At 35.5% G+C, this 21,600-nt stretch overlaps 1 protein-coding gene and 1 pseudogene across 5 annotated transcripts in view; both read right to left on the bottom strand.

The window, feature by feature from the left end:
* LOC149555752 (protein NUCLEAR FUSION DEFECTIVE 4-like) overlaps positions 1-21,600 on the bottom strand; it is a 105,868-nt gene that overhangs the window by 6,862 nt on the left and 77,406 nt on the right. For 3 of the 5 annotated variants that reach the window (XM_089829901.1, XM_089829900.1, XM_089829899.1), the window contains exons 12-13: positions 8,779-8,864; positions 3,929-4,032 (exon numbers count right to left, since the gene is read on the bottom strand). In XM_089829901.1, coding sequence (XP_089686027.1) covers positions 3,929-4,032; positions 8,779-8,864 — 190 coding nt within the window. Of the gene's footprint in view, positions 1-831; positions 1,112-3,928; positions 4,033-8,778; positions 8,865-21,600 lie in introns of all 5 variants that reach the window. The other 2 variants (XR_016364556.1, XR_016364557.1) reach the window with 2 other exon arrangements.
* On the bottom strand, positions 19,502-20,169 carry LOC149555753 (uncharacterized; annotated as a pseudogene).

The following is a 21,600-nucleotide window of genomic DNA, read 5'->3' as shown; positions in this document are numbered from 1 at the left end:
CCCAAGCTGCTACAATAAAACAACTCCAATCTACTGCAAATAAACACTCCAGAATTCCTCCTGTGAGCTGCTATAAGGAAAAGCTAGGCTGAACCAGAGTGGTCGCCTTCCCTATAAATCCACTGCCTGCAAAGTGTGACTACAATACTAGAAATTGATCCTCTATCGTGATCAAACTGTATGCATAAGAACCTTTAAATCTGATCTTGTTGAGAGCTACGTCCCAACAAACTGCTCTCAACACTAGGGCTTGTGTCCTAGGTGAGGAATGCTCTTCCAGAGCAATGACATCCAAAATAGGTTGACAAAATGATAAAGATACTCACCTTTAGGTTACCATTTCCTTATATCCCCTCTCCAAGGAAAATTGAACCCTAAAAGAACCCTAAAGTGGATTTTATTTGGACTTTATAATATAACATTATTTCCCCAATAAAGGCATCCAAATAGAATAGGCAAATCAAACCAAACCACTGTACAGATATTGGTGTCGGTTATTCACTTCATTTTCGAGAAGGAAGTTTTGGGTGTCATATCCTCTTTGTCTTTCTTAGTGTTCACCTGCTTGGGATTCTTACTTGCACTATCATCCTCCATGCTCGTCACCCTATTACGGGATGGTAGAGTGGTGGACCAAAAGGCAAGAAGAACCAAGCGGAGCAATCCTTAGACTAGAACGAAAGACGGATGTCAGCTTAAGCACTCCTTGCAACTCTAGATGATGAAAATTCACCTTAACCAGTAAACTTACAGCGACTTTTCGAAACCTAGGATATGACTTTCAAAAAGTTCAAATCCCTTTGCAAATTAGAAATTTATTATGCAATTCACCTCCAAATAAAATTTCCCAATATAGGGCAAAAATCGCAGCCACTTGCAAAAATCAAAATTTTATCTCCCACAAATTTTGGCTCCCACAAATTTTGGCTCTCACAAAATTCAGCTTCCACAAATTTCAGCTCCCACAAATTTCGCCCTCCACAAAATTCGCCAAGCAAGAAAAGTGCAGATCTGCTCTTGCAAAATCACCAACGCCTTGAGAAGGAGAAATGAGAAGTGAGGAAGAAATGGGAGAGAGGCCTCCTCTTATACCCAACTTTCTTCTTGGACCCTGGGAGAAAGAAAAACAAATAATTAATGCAAAATTATGGCCCACAATTAAATACTTAACCAAAATTAATTTTGCCATGATGAAAATTAACTTTTAAAATTGACAATTAGTTCTAAATTGCAAAAAGAAATTAAATGGTGCCTTGGAGATGTTAAATATTTCCATTTAATGAGGATTTAGTAAATAATACGTCATTAAAATAGGATGTTGGCTAACTAAAAGCCATTTTTCAATATTAAATTACCAATTTCATTAAAGGCAAAAAGTTTTCAAGACAATTTTAATCTATTAAAATCATTTTTTTGCAATTTCTTACCCAAATCGATTTTGCTATGCCAATAAATTTATATTTTTATTTATTTTGACAAAAATAAAATAAAATTTCTTCTAAAGCCAAAAATCGATTTTTGCAATTTTATTTCACCATCACAAAAATTAATCTTTTTCACCAAAAATAATCAAGATTTTCCAAAAGACCAAATTTAACAAAATTTTCATTTTTGAAAATTATCCAAATTTACACAATCATATCTAAAATTTCAAAAGAAAAATGTCTAAGTACAAAATTTATAATTTTATCCTACCAAGTGTTGCTCTTTTAAAATTTGTTCAGCCTAAGGATGAAATTGGTGGCTCTGGAAAATCAAGTTGAAACAGGGTGAAAATAAATCTAACCCTCTCCCCACTGGCCTGAAAGTGTCCAAGGCTCAAAATTATCAAAAAATCAAAATTGTTGGACAATCCAAAAATTTGCTGAGGCGATCAAAAGAAAGGGGGGGTCCCCAAAATTTTGGGGCGATGGTGTGAAAACCTCACAACACACGTCTCAGAGACTTTTTGTGTCTCCGGAGACCTCAACAAAGGTTGGAGACTTCATGACGAAGTCTCCAAGTCTCCTAATCCAAATAGTGAAGTCTCCCCAAAGTCACCTGATAAAAAATAAATGTAAAATATTATATTAAATTATTAATGTATTTTAGACCTCATTTTAATGTTTTTAATGGAAAAATAAAGACCAATGACAATTTAAATGATTTTTGGAGAGCATGATTGCTGAAGACCTTGAAATGGATGATCACAACCTTCTGGAGTAGATGAGAGTACCATCAACATACTAGTACTAAATAGATTCCGGTTTTTGTTTACTGTACTAAGTTTATTGTTTGCATATCGGCAATTTAGCATCAAACTATACTTTTTTGAATCTAAAAATTGAATATGTTATGAAAATCTCAGTGATTATCAATCTTATATAATGATGACCATATGCAATATTTGGAAAACAAGTATGACTATGAGATACAATAATGTGATTATGTGAGTTTTGAAATATCTGACTCTATTTTAATGTGACATTACTATTATTATTTACTTTACTCTTTTAGTGTTATAGTATTAGTATTTAGTATTTAGTATTTAGACTCTTAAAACTATTTTTAAAAAATTGTTAGTGTCCAAGTATTCCTATTTTTGGAAAATTGGCATACTAGTACCAGTACCGGAGACCTCCAAGTCTCCCCAGCTCCCTAGTGACGTTCACAAAAATTAACACAATTGAATATTTAAATATTCTATTAAATAATTGGATTTATTATTACAAATAATTTCATCTCCTTATACTAGAGATTGGAAAAGAAACCAGCTGAACAAATACATGTTACATGATTCACTAAAAAACTGATTGCCAGTTAAGGTTAGGGTTTGGGTTCGAAGAACCAATTATCCAGTATGACAAAATTTTGAAATGGAATTTGGGTTAAGATTAAAATGTCACATAGTATCGTAAAATACTAAAAACAAAAAAACACCATAAACTTGTAATCATAGCATCATATCAACATCAAAACAATAAAATAATAATATTAAGTTCAAGTATCATTGTTTTGACTTTGAACAATTGAAACTTTATACGAAGTTTCAATCATCTAATGGATTATCTAAATCTTCATCTTTTTCTTCTTCTTCATCAAAGATAGTTGATTCACAAATAGTGCAAATGGGATCAGCTGCACCAATAGCATTCTTGCTTTCAAAATCCTCAAATGATTATTACCTTCTCATTATACAGAGCTTGTTTGACTCCTTTCACCTATTAAAGATATTGGTTAATGTTTAAAGTATAATTTATCACTATAGAGAGCTCGCAATTAATTGGACAGATCATTTTCAGCAATTGGATATAAAAAAATCAGTGGAGGATATCTTGAGGACTAGTTTAATTTGATGTACTAAATATTTGGACTTCAGAAGATTTTGTTTTATAACGTCAAATATTTTTTTCAAAATCTGTAATAATCATTTCCAGCACTAAATTATAGAATGTTTCTCAATGGAAATGCACCTGGTTACACTTGGTCTACTTAGGTCTTCCTTGGTTTGACCTGGGTTTGGCCCAGACAAACCAGCCTGCCTGGGTTCAAACTTTGGCCAAACCCAAGGCAAAACAAATTCAAACCTGGACCTGGTTTCAACCGCCCTGGCACCAAGTTCTCAGACAAGCAAACAAGACTTGGTCAAGGAATAGTCTTTGAAGATTTCTACTGTATATGTTAAGATGAATCCCTCTCTTTTGATTTTTACAATGATTCAATTCTTTGGCAAGTTTTCTACTTGCAACAAATAGTGGACAATCAAGTTGTGATGTCCCTATTATGCTAATATACCCTCAATAGCAAGCTTCAATGCATCCAGGAAGTGCAACAGGGCAGTTAAAAAAAGATAAAAGATAAATTGATCAGAACTTCTATAAAATGAACTAATAATTAAAAGTGTGTCTATCAGGTGCTGACAAATATGCCAATAAGGAGGAGAGAATACCGCCAGTAGCTAGAAGTATACAAGATATCGCCATTGTTAGTTGAGTGATCAACAAACATAATGGTCGAGGATACCCAGTTGTCATAAGCAAATCAGAAAAATACCTGCAAAATGGTCACAGCAGATGCAAGTGCATAATATGTTATTCAAACATGGGATGATTTAATTGAATAACCCAAATCTGCCACACAAAAATTTGATTTTTTGAACCATTTCCCAAGATTATCATCATCATTTAATCATGTTAAGTTTAAAAGTTCCTTTCAATTATGTTCAAAAGATTATTCAATATTATAATTATCACTCAAGTGTGCATTCTCAAAGAAACGAAGTAGAATGTGAAAATCCTGGGAATATGATAAGACATGTCCTTGATTTTAATTTATACACTTTTGTGTCTAAAAAGTGGTCAATAGAGAAGAAAGAATAATCATTAAGTACAGTAGGGTGCCAGAAATATCTACTCAAAGGAGAAAAGTTCTTCCATGTATAAGGAGTCAGATATAGGAATGACCCAAAAAGAAAAAAAAATAACTACATGCCACATTTATAATGTGCATTATTTTTTATTTATACACTTCTGTGTCTAAAAAGTGGTCAATAGAGAAGAAAGAATAATCATTAAGTACTGTAGGGTGCCAGAAATATCTACTGGAAGGAGGAAAGTTCTTCAATGTATAAGGAGTCATATATAGGAATGACCCAAAAATCAAAAAAATTAAACTATATGCCACATTTATAACGTGCATTATTTTCTAGACAATGCTTGAAGCTACCCACATCAGGTAAAAGTATCATACTTGAATACAAAAGATGCAATTTAAGCAATTCATTCCACAATACTGTGCATTTATAAGTGACATGGGGTTTTGAGTAGAGAAATATTAATGTAAGAAAGCTGCTACATACAAAAGTGTGTCCATATGGTGTACAAAAAAATAAAATTGTTTAGGAATATGTTGGCAGTTTCTACATTATCCCACCTAACAGATCTACACTAAATGAAGAAAAAACAATTTGCATCATAAAATTCATTAACAAATGTTGGGACCGATAGTCTAAAAGAGCATAATAAATTATATTAATGTTCAAATATGGCCATAAGTAGGTTAATGGGAATATATAATACACCGGATAACAATAGAGAGCTCTAGAAAGAGGAATCCTAGAAGCAAAATAATGAAAGTAAATAGGCCAAAACAGAGCAATATGCCACTGACAAATAGTATGAAGGGTGAAGAACAGCCACAACAGGGTGAAGTGCAAGGTGTCAATGAGACACAAACAATAGGGTTAAATCCAGTGGTATGAGTATCAATTTCTATATCTGGTTAGAATGCTATCGATCTTGATATCCTTCTTTTCAAGGTTTGAAGCATAGAAATGCTAAAGACCTTAAAATGCACCTGCCAGACTATGTCATAGAATATAGATCCAAAATTGATTCATCCCAAGGACTAAGGATTGTGATATCGTTCAATGGTGTTGGTTGTAGGTATGAGATCTCTTAGTGTAAGATTTGAGGCATTACTATTTTTTCAGGTATTCCGATCTTGAGTAAGATTGCATGATTGCCTAATTCTTTTTCCTTATAAGAAATTTTACTCAAATTCTGATTTGCAATCTATTACGATAATAGATAGTTTCTATTATCTCTGTTTAGTATCTAAAGGTTATCTATTGTAATCTTTTGTAAATGTTAGAATGTTTCTAATATTTAGTTTTTTATTTCTAGAATAGAATATTTCTAGAATAGCATGTTTCTATTCTATAGTTATTTGTAGATAACTGTTAGTTATCTTTTAGCTAGAATAAAATGTTTCCATTCTTTACGAGTGTTTCCTACAGAAACATTGTTCAATCTCTTGTATAAATTGACCTCTTGGTCTCTGTTAATAACAAGCAAATATTTTTCGATTACTTCGTAATATGGTATCAGAGCCAATACTTTAACTTTTTTCATAAATAATTATAATTTCTTGGTTGAAATTTGAAATTATCTGCCTTTTACTTGCAAAATTATTTACATACATATTTGCTTCCAAGTCTCTCTATAATCCGACTAGTGTTTTTGTTCTTAGAGATCTGAATCCATCGACATCTGGTTCGGTTTTGCAACCCATTTCTATCCAGATCTGTTTGTTTTTCTACACATTTCTGCCCTTTTTGCAGCAGGGTTGTTTTTGTTCAAAACCCTAATTTTTTGGGTTCGGAAAAAAACTTTTGATTCCAGATTCTTGGTGGTTTTTTGAGAGCTCAACTAGGTTGCTGTCAGATTTTTCTAAATGCCTCGATTTTCAAGTTGCCAATCTAGAAACTAACAACATATTCTTTCTGGGTTTTTCAAGCTCTCTTCTGGGGCACTCTTCAAATTTTCTGGATCTCCACTTTTTGAGGGTTGCATGTACTTGCATGTTTGTTTGATGTACTTGCATGTGCTGCTTTACCATGCAAATTCCTCTCTTTTGCCTCCCTTGAAAATTTTGGTGGGCTTTCATAAGAAAATTCCTCAAAAAAAAATAAAAAAATCTTAGTTTCTATAAATTTTCCGTCAAAATCTCTGATTCTATAATTCATAAAGTTGTGTGGGATTCTTTTGTGGGTTTTTAATTTCTTCCTCAAAAATTATCTATTGGGTTTTTACCATTTTTCCTAAAAAATAAAGCTTTGTAATGTCAGGTTTTGATTGTTTTTTCACCTCAAAAATCATAAGTTTTGATTGATATTTTACCTAAAAAATCATGTAAGGTTTTGATTGATTTTTCACCTCAAAAATCATCTTGGGTTTTGATTGATTTTTCACCCCAAATATCATGTTCGGTTTTGATTATTTTTCACCTCAAAAATCATGTTAGGTTTTGATTGATTTTTCACCTCAAAAATCATGGCTTTTTGCAGTTTGTTTTGGAGCAATATGTTCATCTCCAAAGTTTTGGAGCATTATCCAAAGTACCATTAGCAATCTTCTCAACAGACATCCTCTGCTCCAGATTCAGAAGGCTCTTGGAAGAAAAACATGCAATGCAACTATTGCCAAAAGTTTGGGCATATGAAGGTTGAATGTTAAAAGCATTTAGCTACCCTATCTAAGCAATTTGGTTTGCACCCAACAGCGAATAGTGTGGAGCACCTTGAGTAGACAGAATCTGTCTTTTATGCTTTTTGACAACTTCATGCTCTAGATAGATTAACCATTAAGTGAGGGTATTACGATAATAGATAGTTTAAATTATCTCTGTTTAGTATCTAATGGTTATCTATTGTAATCTTATGCAAATATTAGAATGTTTCTAATATTTAGTTTTCTATTTCTAGAATAGAATGTTTCTATTCTTTACGAGTGTTTCCTACGGAAGCATTGTTCAGTCTCTTGTATAAATTGACCTCTCGATCTCTATTAATAACAAGCAAATATTTTCCAATTACTTCGTAATACAATCTAGGTACAGAAGTCCAATGTTATATACAGATGGATTTGAGATTCTGTACATTGATTTGATTATTATATAAGGGATCAACATACATAAGAAATGTTTATGCTAATGAAACATAGGGTTGCATCCCCATCCCTAGAACCTCGCATTCCCAAGATGGAAATGTCCCCAGTAAAAAGGGATGGGGATGCCACATCCCCGACTGCCGCCGGAACCTTGGGACAGCCAGGAGTCCCCAAGATGTCTTAGGGATGGGTATGAGTCCACTGAGCATCTCAGTAGCTTCTGAAAGTCTCCAGTGCCTAGACATTTAAAAAGTATATTGTTTTTAAATTTCTTTTATATTTATCCATGCAAGCAAATCAGACATATACATATATTCTTGGCTGATTGAAGGACATTTTCAGATCATTTGTGAACCTGATATAGGATATTTATGAGGATTTGCAGCTGCAATTGCATACACTATTTCTGTTTTGCTGGCTACCCTAAATAAGAATCAGATTTGAGGTTTCTACGGTGCTGTTTCCATGTTTGCAATTCATTTGGTGCTGATGTCATATTATCCAACAAATTCTTATCAAATTCCACTTTCATATATACTGTCATATTGTCCAACAAATGATTATCCAATTCCACTTTCATATATAGTTGATTGAAATGTATAAGGGTTTTATATAATCAGTGGTTAATGACAGTATCACTGTCCATTAAAATATCAGTCATAATCAGCAGTCATATTTGAGTATTTATCATTTGACATATTTGATATGTGCAATTCATATCTTAGTATTTAAAAAAATTCCATTTTACAGATCTTCCAAATTTTCATTGAAACATAATTCTTATTTCAGATAAATCTCATGTTCCATTTTCATTTAATGTTTGCATCAGCGCAAATTTTGATTCTAACTGATTCCATGTATCAGAAATTACAAGATTATTGCTTCATACATAAAATAGGACTCCCAAGTTGCACAATCATTTTCATTTTCTCCGTTTCTAATATAAGTCCATCTTGTGTGACTCCTTCCTTCACATATCACTTGTTCCATGGCACCACAATAGTTAATAGAATCTGTTCAAAGCTCTGGCAAGCTATCAAATTCGTCAAATGCAGTTAGAGCAGAGATGCAGAGCATGGAAATAATCCAGCTCGTGCAAAGGGAAATGGTTCAGATGTCGTGAGCTAATGTGCGGTAAGCCAACAGAGATTTATTGAAGCGTCAATCAGTGTACAAAGACTAATGAAAGAAGAATTTGTGCCAATAATTTTTTAGAATTACATTTTGAGAGGACAAACAAGGGTTTCATTAATGATAAGAAAAATGCATAAAAGAAACCATCAAGCAAAGAAAAACATGTTTTCATTTCCATTTTATACATTATTAAAAGGTCGACAAAGATAATAAGTACCCAGATGTTATTCGACCAAAGCAGCTCCCCAAACTAATGATTTGCACAAAAACTCCTACCTCTTTGCTCCTTGCAGCATTTCCAATCTACAACCACCAGGCACAAATTGGTTTAAATAACAATGTTGAACTGTTTAGAACTAATAATTAAGAAAAGAAACGAAAGTAGATAAGCCTAATGGATTTTAGGTCACAAAATATCCAAAATATTTACTAATCTAAAATTTCTTTCCAAATTCTTCACGAAACAGTCAGAAGAAATTTATGACAGATTACTGGAATTTTGGATACATTTGAAAATAATTCAGATCTACCAACAATTTGTTTGGATAGAAAATCTGGATAAAAAATAACTATACAAAATATATGAGATTCAACCATTTGATTATAGGATCCATAAACACATTTTTTGTCTTCCAATTAATTCTTTGTTCTCCCAAGGAAGACCAGCCAACTTTTGCATATTCAAATTATATCTTCACTGCTATCGATTTTACATTAATTAGTTAGCTTTATTTTCTTCTCTTCAATGGAAGCTATCCATCCTTGCAATGGACCACTTGAGAAACCCAAGGGCCCAAAGCATACATGATACAATTTTACCCTAGAAACATGTCTGTCTCAATAACATACTACGATCATTATTGTTAAATAATTTATGTTACCATTATATGTCAAGACAATTCTTTCATTGTAATTAAAGAAGCTGGCATAGTACAACAGTTTCATATTAAACCAAATGATTTTAATGCATTGAAGAAAAAGTTGGCACATTATAACCTAAATATATGCTCCTAAAATTGCTGACCATCTACCCAACTGTAGGTGAACTATATAACACAGATAACAATGGACCTGTAGCCCTAGAGAGAATTCCTACTTTTATCACACATATGTTTTCACCATCATGGATGTAAAACAATAATAGCATCAATCAAATTCAGTACTCTAAGTCTGGATAAATATATGACTACATCATAATATATTAAAGCTCCATGATGTTAGAAGCATGATATGTTAAAGCTCTATACAAATGTGAGATTTTTTCTTAATTTCTAGCCCAAATATTTCCAGGTACTAGTATAAAAATCAATTTCTATCGTTGGCCCTGAAATAACCTTATATATCACTTTTTCCCCAAATAGTATTGTTTTTAGTCCTTATGTATATCTATGAACCTATGAAGCCTCATTGATGAGGATGTCGTCCTACCCCAGTAGACATATATTTTGAGTAAACTAAAAGGAACCTATTTGGGAGGCTCTACCACTCATTCCCCAAGCCAGCTACCCCTATTTACACTAGTATATATAGAGGCAAGGAGGGGTGTAGCCGAAGTATAAGAGTAGGATGTACTGGAAAAATGACTATCCCTGATGAGATCCCTCTCCATCACCAGTACATGCTTTTGGTGTGATGGAAAAATCTACATAGTATTAGAGCTAGAGCTAGGGAAAAAATGAAGTTCTTGTTTGTAGGAATTGAAGATCATAGCTTTCAAAATTGGAATTTTCAATGTTTGTCATTTTCATGCCATTCAACAATTTCTAATTGAAGCCAAAGATTCTATTTCAGCCCACAAGTAGAGGCTTGTATCGAATAGCTATGGCAACTGAGGTTGAACTGAATTTTGTATCGAAGATAGGCCAAGGTCATGCTCTCTTTGCATGGGTCTTGACTTCTTTTTCTCTCTAGTGATGCACTACTTTTATGGATCCGTCATGGCTCTTTACGTTAATGCTTCTTTGGTTCCACACTTGATCAGCTTTGTAGACAACTAGCACTGGTATTTTCAACTAGCAATTTGTTTTTGCATGGTTGAGTAGTGCTGTAACGGTCACTCATATAAATTCATGTATCGTCTACATCCTTGAATGTTAGATGTTTTGCCTCTGTTTGTCATCTATTCATTGTTTGGGAGCACATATGCATATTATTGTTTTATGTATCTTCAGTTGGCAGATGTTTTGCCTGTATTTTCCATTGTATTCTTCGAGTAGTGTCGTTGGGGGAAGTCATGCAGATTGATCCTGATCTTCATCCTAGTCGCAAAGGACTCTCTTCATTCAGCATTATGACAATTATCATTCAACAAATGTCCATTACTTTCTTGTCACAAAAAATTCTCTTTTGCATCTCTACTATTGTAGATTTTGAGGGAGGGCTTTATTCCCATTAGATTTTCCCTCTTTCCTCATTCTTTTCATTAGATTTTTCATTTCTCCTTAGTTGGAATTAAGAGTGGGTGTTAGTGTACACTAGTTCAAACTTCCTAATTAACTTCAGCTTTGATGGTGATTTAAGATTCCTTATTGGGGATCCTTTCTCATGCATTCTCAAACTAAGGCTGTAAATTCGGATAGATTTCTGTTAACAGCTCACGCATGCTGGTGATAACTGCAATCTCATTGTAATTACTGTTTTCATGCGGTGGTTTCAATTTCTATAAATCATGCACTATGTGTGCAATGTAATATTATGGAATGGGAAATTGAATTTATTTTTCCACCAAAGTTTCTCTTCTTTTTCTGCAACTTATTTTTCTGATTTCTTAGTTTGATCTATTCAGCCATAGATGCAAAATTCTACAGGGTGATCCCAACAAGTGATAGCTGCTAGGTAGGTTATCCCTTACTTTTTGTAGTAGGTTCTATACTAAAGTTGACAATAGTTTACCGTCACAGGTACACTAGTTTCAATACATGCTACTGAAGTAATGGAAAAGCATATGAGTAAGTGCAACACAATGTTTCAGGAAACTGGATTGCTCATTCCATTAATATCTTCTTCAAGTACATAATATGACAATGAATCCAAATGTAAGACCAGACAAGAGATATAATATCAAGGTATCTTTTCTTGTTCATGACAAGCATACATATAATGTCCAAAGGGTTGTGACTTAATTGTCACGACATAATGCCTTCAGTAACCAACACTTCCTAACAAAATTAGTTATTCCTAAAACATAATTTACCCGACAACATCACCCCCCCCCCCAAAAAAAAAAAAGAATGTCGTCTGCTAATGACAACAACCAAAATGGAGACAATGATTTGCAATATATACATAAAAGAAGACAACTAGGAGGAAGATAAAGAGGGTTAAGAAGCGTCCCTAGAGCTGGTTGAGATGTTGAAGGGTTCAACTTTGCTTGCAACTATACACCTACTAAGTCCGCACATTCAACTCCTCTTTTGCTTGCATTTGAGCCTCCACTGACTCTTTCAACATTACTACAACATCTCTGAGCTCGGCCTCCTTCCCTTCACACTCCTATTTAGCCTCGACCAACTGAGTCTTCAACATGCACTTCTCCTTGGTAGCTGCCTCCAACTGAGACATGAGTGTTTCTCACTCTCTCTCCTAATTGGACTACTCAATGGCTAGCTAGGTAGCCATCTCCTCTCGAGATCGCTCTACTACTACCCTATTTGCCTCACTTCGTTGTTGAGCATAGTAGGTGTCCCTATATACTTGTGTTATCTTACAGGCGAGGCTCTCAAGTTTTCTCTCAACCACTGATTCCTCAAAAGTCCACTCTTGCATCATCTCTAGTGTTTTTATCGCTGGCCATCCACGTGCCTCAAAAAAAGTGCCGAAAGCAATGGGACATTCGACTCGCATGAATGACAATATGTATCTCAACTTTTTGACAGCATCCTCCAAGGTTCTATCCTGTGCAGAGACCACAACCCGACGACCTCTAGCTACCATGTCGGCTAAGTAGGCCTCCACATCTTCACCAGGTATTTGTCTTGGTTACTCGATGGCTGGTTACTCTTGCAACGTCCCTACCATAGCTTGCAAAGGCCCTTCTCCAAGCAATCCCTCATCTATCTCTCTTGTATGACAATCATTGACCACTATATCAACTCCTAGAATTGGTGCTACTATCTTGCCTCTGCCTATACTATCCGACTCGATAACCTCTAAAGGTATCTCTCTCAAGGGTGACTAAATAGAAGATCCTTGTGAGATTGGTGTGATCTTAAGCTGTTGCATCAAGTAGCTTGCACATCTATCCACTAGACATCTTTTCTTGGATACTAGTCCTCCACAACTGTCTTCTATCGGCTCAACCACACCAACAGAACTATCCCTCACAGGCTTAGCCAACTACGTAGCATCAATTGTCACCATAGCATCTGACCCTACCACCTCTAATATGACTTGTGGCTCATGTGGTTCTCCACCCTTTGTCTCAAGAATCTCCATAACCTACACCTTCTCGAGTACAACTCTTGGTGGTAAAGACTGAGACTTCGTGATTCCCATGGGAACCCCAACCATTGTCATCTGGATTGTTTAGGTATCACCACGTGGGCTCTCTCTATTGTCACTACAGTCAGGGTCATATCAATGGGTGCCCTGACTTGTCCAACAGCAGGGATAGGAACAGTGCTAGTAGTAGGGGTCAAGTGTGCGATGGCAAAAAGGATAGGTCGTGCAAATAATATTGGAGGCTTAGTAACAATTTCTACCTAATCCTCTCCACCTACCTTACTACTATTAGCATCCTCAATGGCATTCTCACTCTCTAATGTGGCCAAGCATCCAGTTTTTATGTCTCCATGTATAGATCCTGAGTCAACTTCCTGTCTGGATCAATTCTGCCCTGTGGCTTCCTTTTGTCCTCCACTTGTGCCTAAGTGGTGCCACCGCATGATAGGAGGCTTGCTAGGTGCCAAGGGTCCTAGTTTGACTTCTAGAATGTCTGAGGGAATCTTTCTACATGTAGCATCTCGAAACAATCTGATGTCGTAATGTGGCATGTAGAAGGTTTTATGTTGCAATGTCATAAATTCGTACATGTGTTTAGACAACAATCCTGTCCAATCATACACATTACCCCTTGTTAAGCCGTTCATCAGTCCTATCTGCGAAAAGGAAATATTTGAAGCACAACTTGATCTTGTGAACCTACACTTGACAACATCCATAAGGCATCACCAATGTCCTTCTCTGAGGAAAGACTTCTTCACCCTTCTTCTTTTCTAAGACTTCTTAGGAGAATCCTTTTCTGTCTGCGACAAGTTCTCTCTACATACCACTCGTATGTAAAAGTCTTTTGCATCCGGACTCATTTTCTTCGCCTTCAAATCTATCTTGTGCCTCTTTCTAGGTATGTTGAATACCCTTGTGAACTCCACAACTATGAACGAAATCTACAAGTCACAACCCAAGTAAGAGACTGTGCTGATTTTTGAGTACTTTTCATGCATCTCACTCATTACACATAGGGGGCCTTCAAAGTCAATAATGCAAAAGATGGGCATTTGAATGGCCACTATACCTGCGCTCTCCTCAAACTAACTTCATTGGATCATTCTCTAGCATCTCGTGGTACCCTTTCCTACACTCTAGCCCATTCAGCCCTTCAAACTGTATAGTCTATGGCATCACGCAACCTTGGAAGTCACTATAGGCGCCATTGCTACTCTTGGTCTAACTTTCTTCTTTCTAGAATCAATGCACCCTACAACTCGAACACCAAAAGGTAGAACTTGTGCATTCTTTGTCATGTCATTGCTTGAACCTAAGCCACTCCCCTATGTCTATAGTTTCGCTTTCCAACTTCTCTTTCCTGTTGAGTCAATAGTAACATTTTCTTGTCTTGTCTTTCATGCAATTTAAAAAACAGCCAAGGCTTTTGCTCTCTGATCTTCCTTCAAAAGTACGACTACAAACCCTTTTCGTGACTCTGTGTTTGTCTTTCTCAAGTTTGTGCCTCACGGTTCTAGCTATGTGCCCTTCATGTGTGGTTTCCAAGGTATCCGATTTTCCTTCTTATTCCCATCTTCACTCAATAAATTTGGCATCAAGTTTCTAACAAAACATCATGTTTAAAAAAACACTTTTTTAATTCATGTTTTTGTAATGTGGGTCAACTTTGCTATTACAGATTAATAGTGTCCTTTCTATTCTCCCTTCTTAAGAGTTTATAGTTCATGGGTTGGTCCTTCGCCGAGTTCCATCGCATTCTTCTTCCTCTCAACGGTTATTCTCAGCAAAATTTCGTAGGATCTACTATTAGCGTTGTTCCCACTCAGTTTTTTCTCTTCATTTTGTTTGAGTGGATGCTTGCCCAAACAAACGATGAAGGTGATGCAACAACCTATTTGTGGCAAGGCTAATGTTCAAAATGTCCCACATAGTATCTTGGACAACTTCTTCCCATGCAAACTCTCTCCGCACAAAAGTTTCGATGGCCGCCTGAAATAAAATGTGGAAGTTTGAGGTTAGGGCATGTTCCCCTGCAAAGAGCTTTGTAACTCCTTGTCATTGGTGATGATATTTTCGTTAACAAAAAGTCTCATTTATTCACCGTATTCCATGGCCTTTGTGACTCCCAGATTCGGTCGACAATGATGCCAAATGTTTACCGTCATGGGTAAATTAGTTTCAATACGTGCTACAAAAGTAATGGAAAAGCATAACACAAGAATAAATGCAACACAATGTTTCAGGAAACCGGATTGCTCATTCCATTAATATCTTGTTCAAGTGCATAATATGACAATGTATCCAAATGTAACACTAGACAAGAGATATCATATCAAGGTATCTTTTCCCATTCATGACAAGCATACATATGATGTCTACAGGGTTGCGACTCAACAGTTGCAACATGAAGCCTTCAATAACCAACACTTCCTAACACATAATTAGTTATGGCCAAAACCCAATTTACCCAGAAACAACTAAGCTAACTGTAACTATAGGGGACCCAAATAAAATGTTGTATGTAGCACACTCTCCTAACTTAAAGGATGTTTGGAATGTTTTATTTCCTCCTTTTCATGGAGAAAGATTAGGGATGTTTTAGTGTAGCTTACAAGGCGCTATTTTATTTTTTATTTTTCTTTAAAGCTAAGCTTATTAAAAAAGGCTTAGAACAAGTAGTTTGTAATGAGAATTGAACTGATGCCAAACTTATCATGCGCATATTATCATTTGAGGTTCTAGTTATTGTGTTCATGTGTAGTGAAGGATAGGGGATGAAATCTTGAACTGTGGAAAACATCCTATTATTACTTTTATACTATGTTTGTGATTATATGAGTTGAACTGAATTAACCTTGTTAAGCTTTTTATTTATGCTTCTTATTCCTTAAAGTAATAAATTTGCATATTGCTTTAACAATTTATCTTCATAAACCATCTGATGTTTGTTCATTCAATCATTTCATGTTGATGAAAGGATCATTACAAATGTAGCACTGCTTTAACTTATGTGTTTTCCAAGTGCATATCTATAAGTATATATATATAAGGGTAGCAGAGACATGTCCTATGTAGAGACATCTATGTTGATCAATAACATTAGTGTGTTTGTATATGTAATACTTAGGTGTATATATATATATGTATGACTCGTCTAATAATTTATTAATTATCAGTAATAATGTTTAATTGGTAAACATAATCTCTTGATCAAACTAATCAGACTGAAACTACAACATTAATACTCCCTCTTAGCTAGGGATGATTGTTTGTAAGATGAATACACTACACTCTCAAGTAATGAGAGAGATATGTCATCTCAATATGATATCTTGAATTAAAGAAAACAACATACTTTTGATGCTACCTTATGGCGTCATCCAGAATGATTCAACCAGGAATATCAACCATATGATATTCATCATACTTATATTTTCTTTAGTATGTGCATTGGCATTAAATCTCAGGATGCCTACCAAGGAAAATATCTGCACATGGTGTCTCCAATACTACTACTCATAGTATACACCATGCCATATCTCAGTATGATAACTTCAAGAATTATCTATGAGATATGTACTATAATAATCTCCTTAGACATCAACCAAATAATATCCATCATGACAACAGGTTAAACCATTGTTAAGATCGTCACCTTACAATAGTAATCGCAATAAAGAAAAACATCAACGAAAGATCGTCGCCTCTCATGATGGTTCTATAGAATCATGTAGTAACTCACATGATATCCACCATGAACCATATCAGAGGGTAAATCCACCATAAATATTCCCAGAGGGTGGAACAAAGGCATTCACCTCAAACTTCTCTCTCACAAAGAAGAAAGCATTACAAGGAATTTCGCCTCGAACTTCTCTCGCACAAAGAACTCAATTAAAGATAATTCAAGCAATCACCGATGTTAAATCTCCCTCTCAATAAGAGCTCCGATCGATAACTCCAAACGTGTAGTCAATAATGTATAAACTTCACTTTGTCAAAAGGCTTGGAGTTGTCAGATCTTCAGTGATATTGTAGTTTGAATGAATAACATTCCAAGTATCCATCTATGATTTAGGCATTCCCAGAAAGGCTTTTTTGTTTACATACATGGAATTTCATCTCATGAATCATAGTCCACTGATTTCTATAATTTCCTGATCTTTCGAGAATTCATCTCAACATGGTCTACTCCCTCTAAATCAATATGACCAAGATCCTAAAATCAACTAACGCATATCCTCCATTTGCTCCCTCTATCACGAAAGCATACTTTGATTCATAGTAACATGAGTGAATGTACTGAATTGTGGGTTTATCCCCAAGTTTGGTTACATCATACATTCACGCTAATGTGGCTCCCTTTTGAAGCTCCAAGTACATGCATCAACCTCTTGACTTCCAACTTTACATTTGACAAATGTGCCAAACTCCCTCTAAATGCTATATACTCTAACACAATGTCAAACTCCCTCTTGTTATAGAAGGATACTAATAATTCCGATCATACAAGATATCTTGCAACAATAGCCTCACTTTATCTAGCATGATCATGGGATGACTACTGAATCCAAGATCAAAACACCTTTGGAGCTACTAACATAAGATTGAGTCCTGCACAATATTAGGAAGCATGCCTAATGTACCATTCTTCTTTTCTCGCAAGAAAATCCTTAGAGGCAAAAGAAAAGATCAATGCAAATAGCCCTTATAGTATATATAAAAATACAAATAAGAGAGAGACTACGGTGAGTAGATAAATGTAATACTCAAAGATAAAAAATACTTATCTAAATGAAATGTTAGACTCCCTCTAAATGTGAACATCTTGAAAGCCAACAACTCAGTCTCATGGTAGCAATTATTAGGTTCTTCCTTAATTAATCTATCTAAAATTTAAAATATTGCTCCTAGAACAGCTGTCATTGCTTCAAGTTTGCAATAACTTCTTAGATAAGGTCCATACTTGATACATAGCTCCAACACTCCTTGTGCAGCATAAACCAGGTACATTGATTAAAACAAGTCTAATCAAATATATAGATTTGGCACGATTCCTTACAATGTAGTTTACAATTAATAGAAACTTCAGAATATCTTCAGTATCAATTCCCTGATACCATGATATTCTTTAAGAGTAAGTTCTTTGATCCATCAGATTATTATGAAAGCCTTGGCATAGAAGCATCTTTACCACCAATATTCTATAAGACAAGTATGTTGATCGTTCTAGGTACGAATCCTAGGAATTACAACCATGATAGCCTTTCGTTCATCAATTCTCCTCTAGAAAATGACCATGAACAACTCTTAAAGTAGTCACAACCATCAAGGACTGATGTGGTGTACTACAAAGCCTATACAACCATTTCTATGACTGCCCAAAGCCGTGGTCTGAACATCATAAATCAATATACTAATCTTGCCCTTTTACACTTGTGGTTCCTTAATCCTCACCTCCTTTGCAGCTTCTCAATTATTCCCTCCAAGTGATATGTACCAAATATTTTTATATGATCTCCTTATATATCTTGTACTCCCAAATGGTTGTATCCCAAGACGTGGCTTATACCTCTTTATAGCCATATTGTTTAACATATAGTTTGGTTAACAATCTGTTATCATCGGTTAGCTTGTTATCTTCTTGAATAATAATAACACTTCACTATCAACGATCTTTTAACTCACCAATAATGAGATCATCGATGAATCTTCCTTATTTCTGAGCTTGATGTCTTCAAAAGTAATGACCAATACTCAATTGCTGTAATAGTGACCTTATGAATATGCAATCATTAAGAATACTATGGTTTTGGACTTATATATGTCTTGCTCCTGAAACGATATCCTTATGCAACATCTCTAATGGATATCTCTACATTTTCTTGCATCACCATGGACCTTGTCCCCCACAAAACACTCCAGCCCCCATGATAATTCTTGGGATTGTAGTCAGCTTAAGGTATGAAGAATATCCAGTAGCATAATACAACCATGCTTCTCTCAGACATACTCATCTTAGTATCTAGAGGAATTCTAAAAGATGGCAACATTACTTCCACCAGCTATATATCAACCTCTCTACGCTCTTGAAATTTTTTTTAAAAATGTCTTTGCACCCTTCACAAGCTTTGAGTAATGCTTGTTAGCCTTAAAAAAACTAATGAATTGAATATCTTGAGAATGTAATATATTCCCCATTTAATGATCTTTTTAACATTTTTGAGATCTCCTAAAGATTCTTACTTTCTACTGTACTCAATGACACTCCAACGGGAGCAACTCCTATCATTGCATCCATATTCGTCAATTCTTCAAATCCACAATAGTTGCATACACTTGAGTATCATACCACCTTTAGATACTTAAACCACACCCTTGGAAGCTCAATAATGAACCTTTCGATATTCCTTGCAACACTATAAAAAATCAAGGTACAGTAGAGAATAAAGTAATATTGTACTTAACACTTGTTAAAGCTTGAGCGGGCTGGGTAGTTAGGAGGTGAGGGAATGCATAGGTTCGTTTTCCCAAAACATTACACTATTTCCATCTATAGTCGTAATAAATCTTCCATCTAGACTCGCTTCTGCACTTGTGATTGGCAATTTTGTCTCCAAGACATGGACAACCTTTTCCGTCCTCAGATCCCATAGCCTCACTCCTGTGGAATCAGAAGATGAACTCAATATTGTTTGATCACTATGAACCCATGCTACCGTCCTGATTGAGCCAGGAGAATCATCAACTTCCTTGGGAGGTGCCTCAGGCCGGTTCAAATAAAAATCCTTAGTATTTTTTCATATCCTCCGGTGAGAAGTGTAGTGCTCTCAAAAAACGCACAAGCTCGAACAATGTCCTTATGAACAAAAGAGTGCAACTCATCTCCTGAAAAAGCATTCCATATTTTTGTGCTAAAGTCAGTTGATCCTAAGGCTGCACGCATAGCACAATTATCAAGGCAACAACTCCAGATGGCACCCTTGTGCCCTTCAAATGTCCCAATCCAATCCCATGTTTCACCATTCCTTAGCATTGTACTAGAATCTTTGCTAGCACTGATAAGAAAGAAGCCATCAGGAGTAACCAGACTGTAAAACAAATCCACAATAGGGCACGAATGGCCATGGTAGACAAGCGGCACAAGAACTTTCTTCTTATCCATTTTAGATTCTTTAAACCCTCGAACCAAAATTTCATTACAATAACAACAAATAATCCTTATATTCTTTACTAAATTATTTCAAAAAGACTCTTGGTGCTAAAATCTAAGAATCCTGAGCTCCTAACTTGAAAGGTTTTAGGAAGAAATTCAAAAAAAAAGAAATGAAAAGGAGGGTTGTGATGATCAAAAAATTGTGGTGTTTAGGAGGGTCTCCAATGGTGGCCAATGCAATGAGCATGAAAATGGAAGGTTGTCAGTGTCTTGGAGACAAAATCACCAGTCACAAGTGCGAAAGTGAGTCGAGATGGAAGATATATTATGACTGCACATGGAAACAGTGTAAAGTTTTGGGAAAACTAGTTGACGCATTCCCTCACCTCCTGACTACCCAGCCCACTCGAACTTTAACAAGTGCTAAGTACAATATTACTATTGGTGTAAATAAGTATTTACTTATTACACTTACTTAAGTTTACTTAGGTTAATGCATTATTTATTATTTTGCATTATTTTATTATTTTTATTTGTGAGACACTTAGGAGTCTGTGCACCTTTTTGAGTTGTCATGTAGACAACACAACAGTACGCAACTCTATTTTAGCACATGGTGTCTACAACATTGTTTTGCGTGTCACACCCTTGTAGGCTTATCCTCACATCATCGCACATACTTTCGTGCTTAATGGAGGATAACCCATATCTGGTGGACATGTGCTTGGTTGTATGACTTATCATGATGCTGATTACGAGGCATTCTAGATGTATCTCAGAGGCCTTTATATGCAGGCACTTCTAGTGTACTTTTATATTGCATGAATTATGACATATTGAATACATTGTCATTCTGATCATACTCTCTCTCTCTTTGGTCTACTGTCTGCTTGTGTTTGAGTTCTTAGTTCCTAGGTGAATTTTTCCCTTAGGAAAATTCTTACATGGTATCAGAGCAACTTGGAGACTTTCTCATCACATAGCGGTTTGAGACCACGCTTGCTTCATCATCTCAGCCTGAATCTGGAGTACTGCAAAAATTGGGAGCGTCTAGAGCCAGATCTGACCTCGCCATTGCATCCAGAACGCTGAACCGGTGAAAATCGACTATAAACTCGACTACTTTGGCCCAAAGTTGACCATGAGGCAAAAAATTTTTGCAAATCGAAACTCGGAGGCCCGATTTGTAGTTCGGGTATGGTCTTTTTTTAGATATGTAATTTAATTTTCGAATCTATTTTTTCTTTGTAATTTTCAGAATTATTTTTCGAATTCATTCCTCGGCAGAGAAATTTTTTTTGCCAAACCGAGCAATGACACCCCGGCTCGGGTTTAATATTTTTTGGCAAATATTTAATATCGTAAGGTTTCATTATTTATTTTTTGGCCTCTAAAATCCGGCCGTACATAGCACAGGGTCGTACTGCAAGCGGACCTACC

The sequence above is a fragment of the Cupressus sempervirens genome, chromosome 5 (genome assembly GCF_028749045.1).
Source record: "Cupressus sempervirens isolate cs-2001-9-10 chromosome 5, ASM2874904v1, whole genome shotgun sequence".
NCBI classification, from domain to species: Eukaryota; Viridiplantae; Streptophyta; class Pinopsida; order Cupressales; family Cupressaceae; genus Cupressus; species Cupressus sempervirens.
This window is presented reverse-complemented; position numbering and strand designations above follow the sequence as displayed.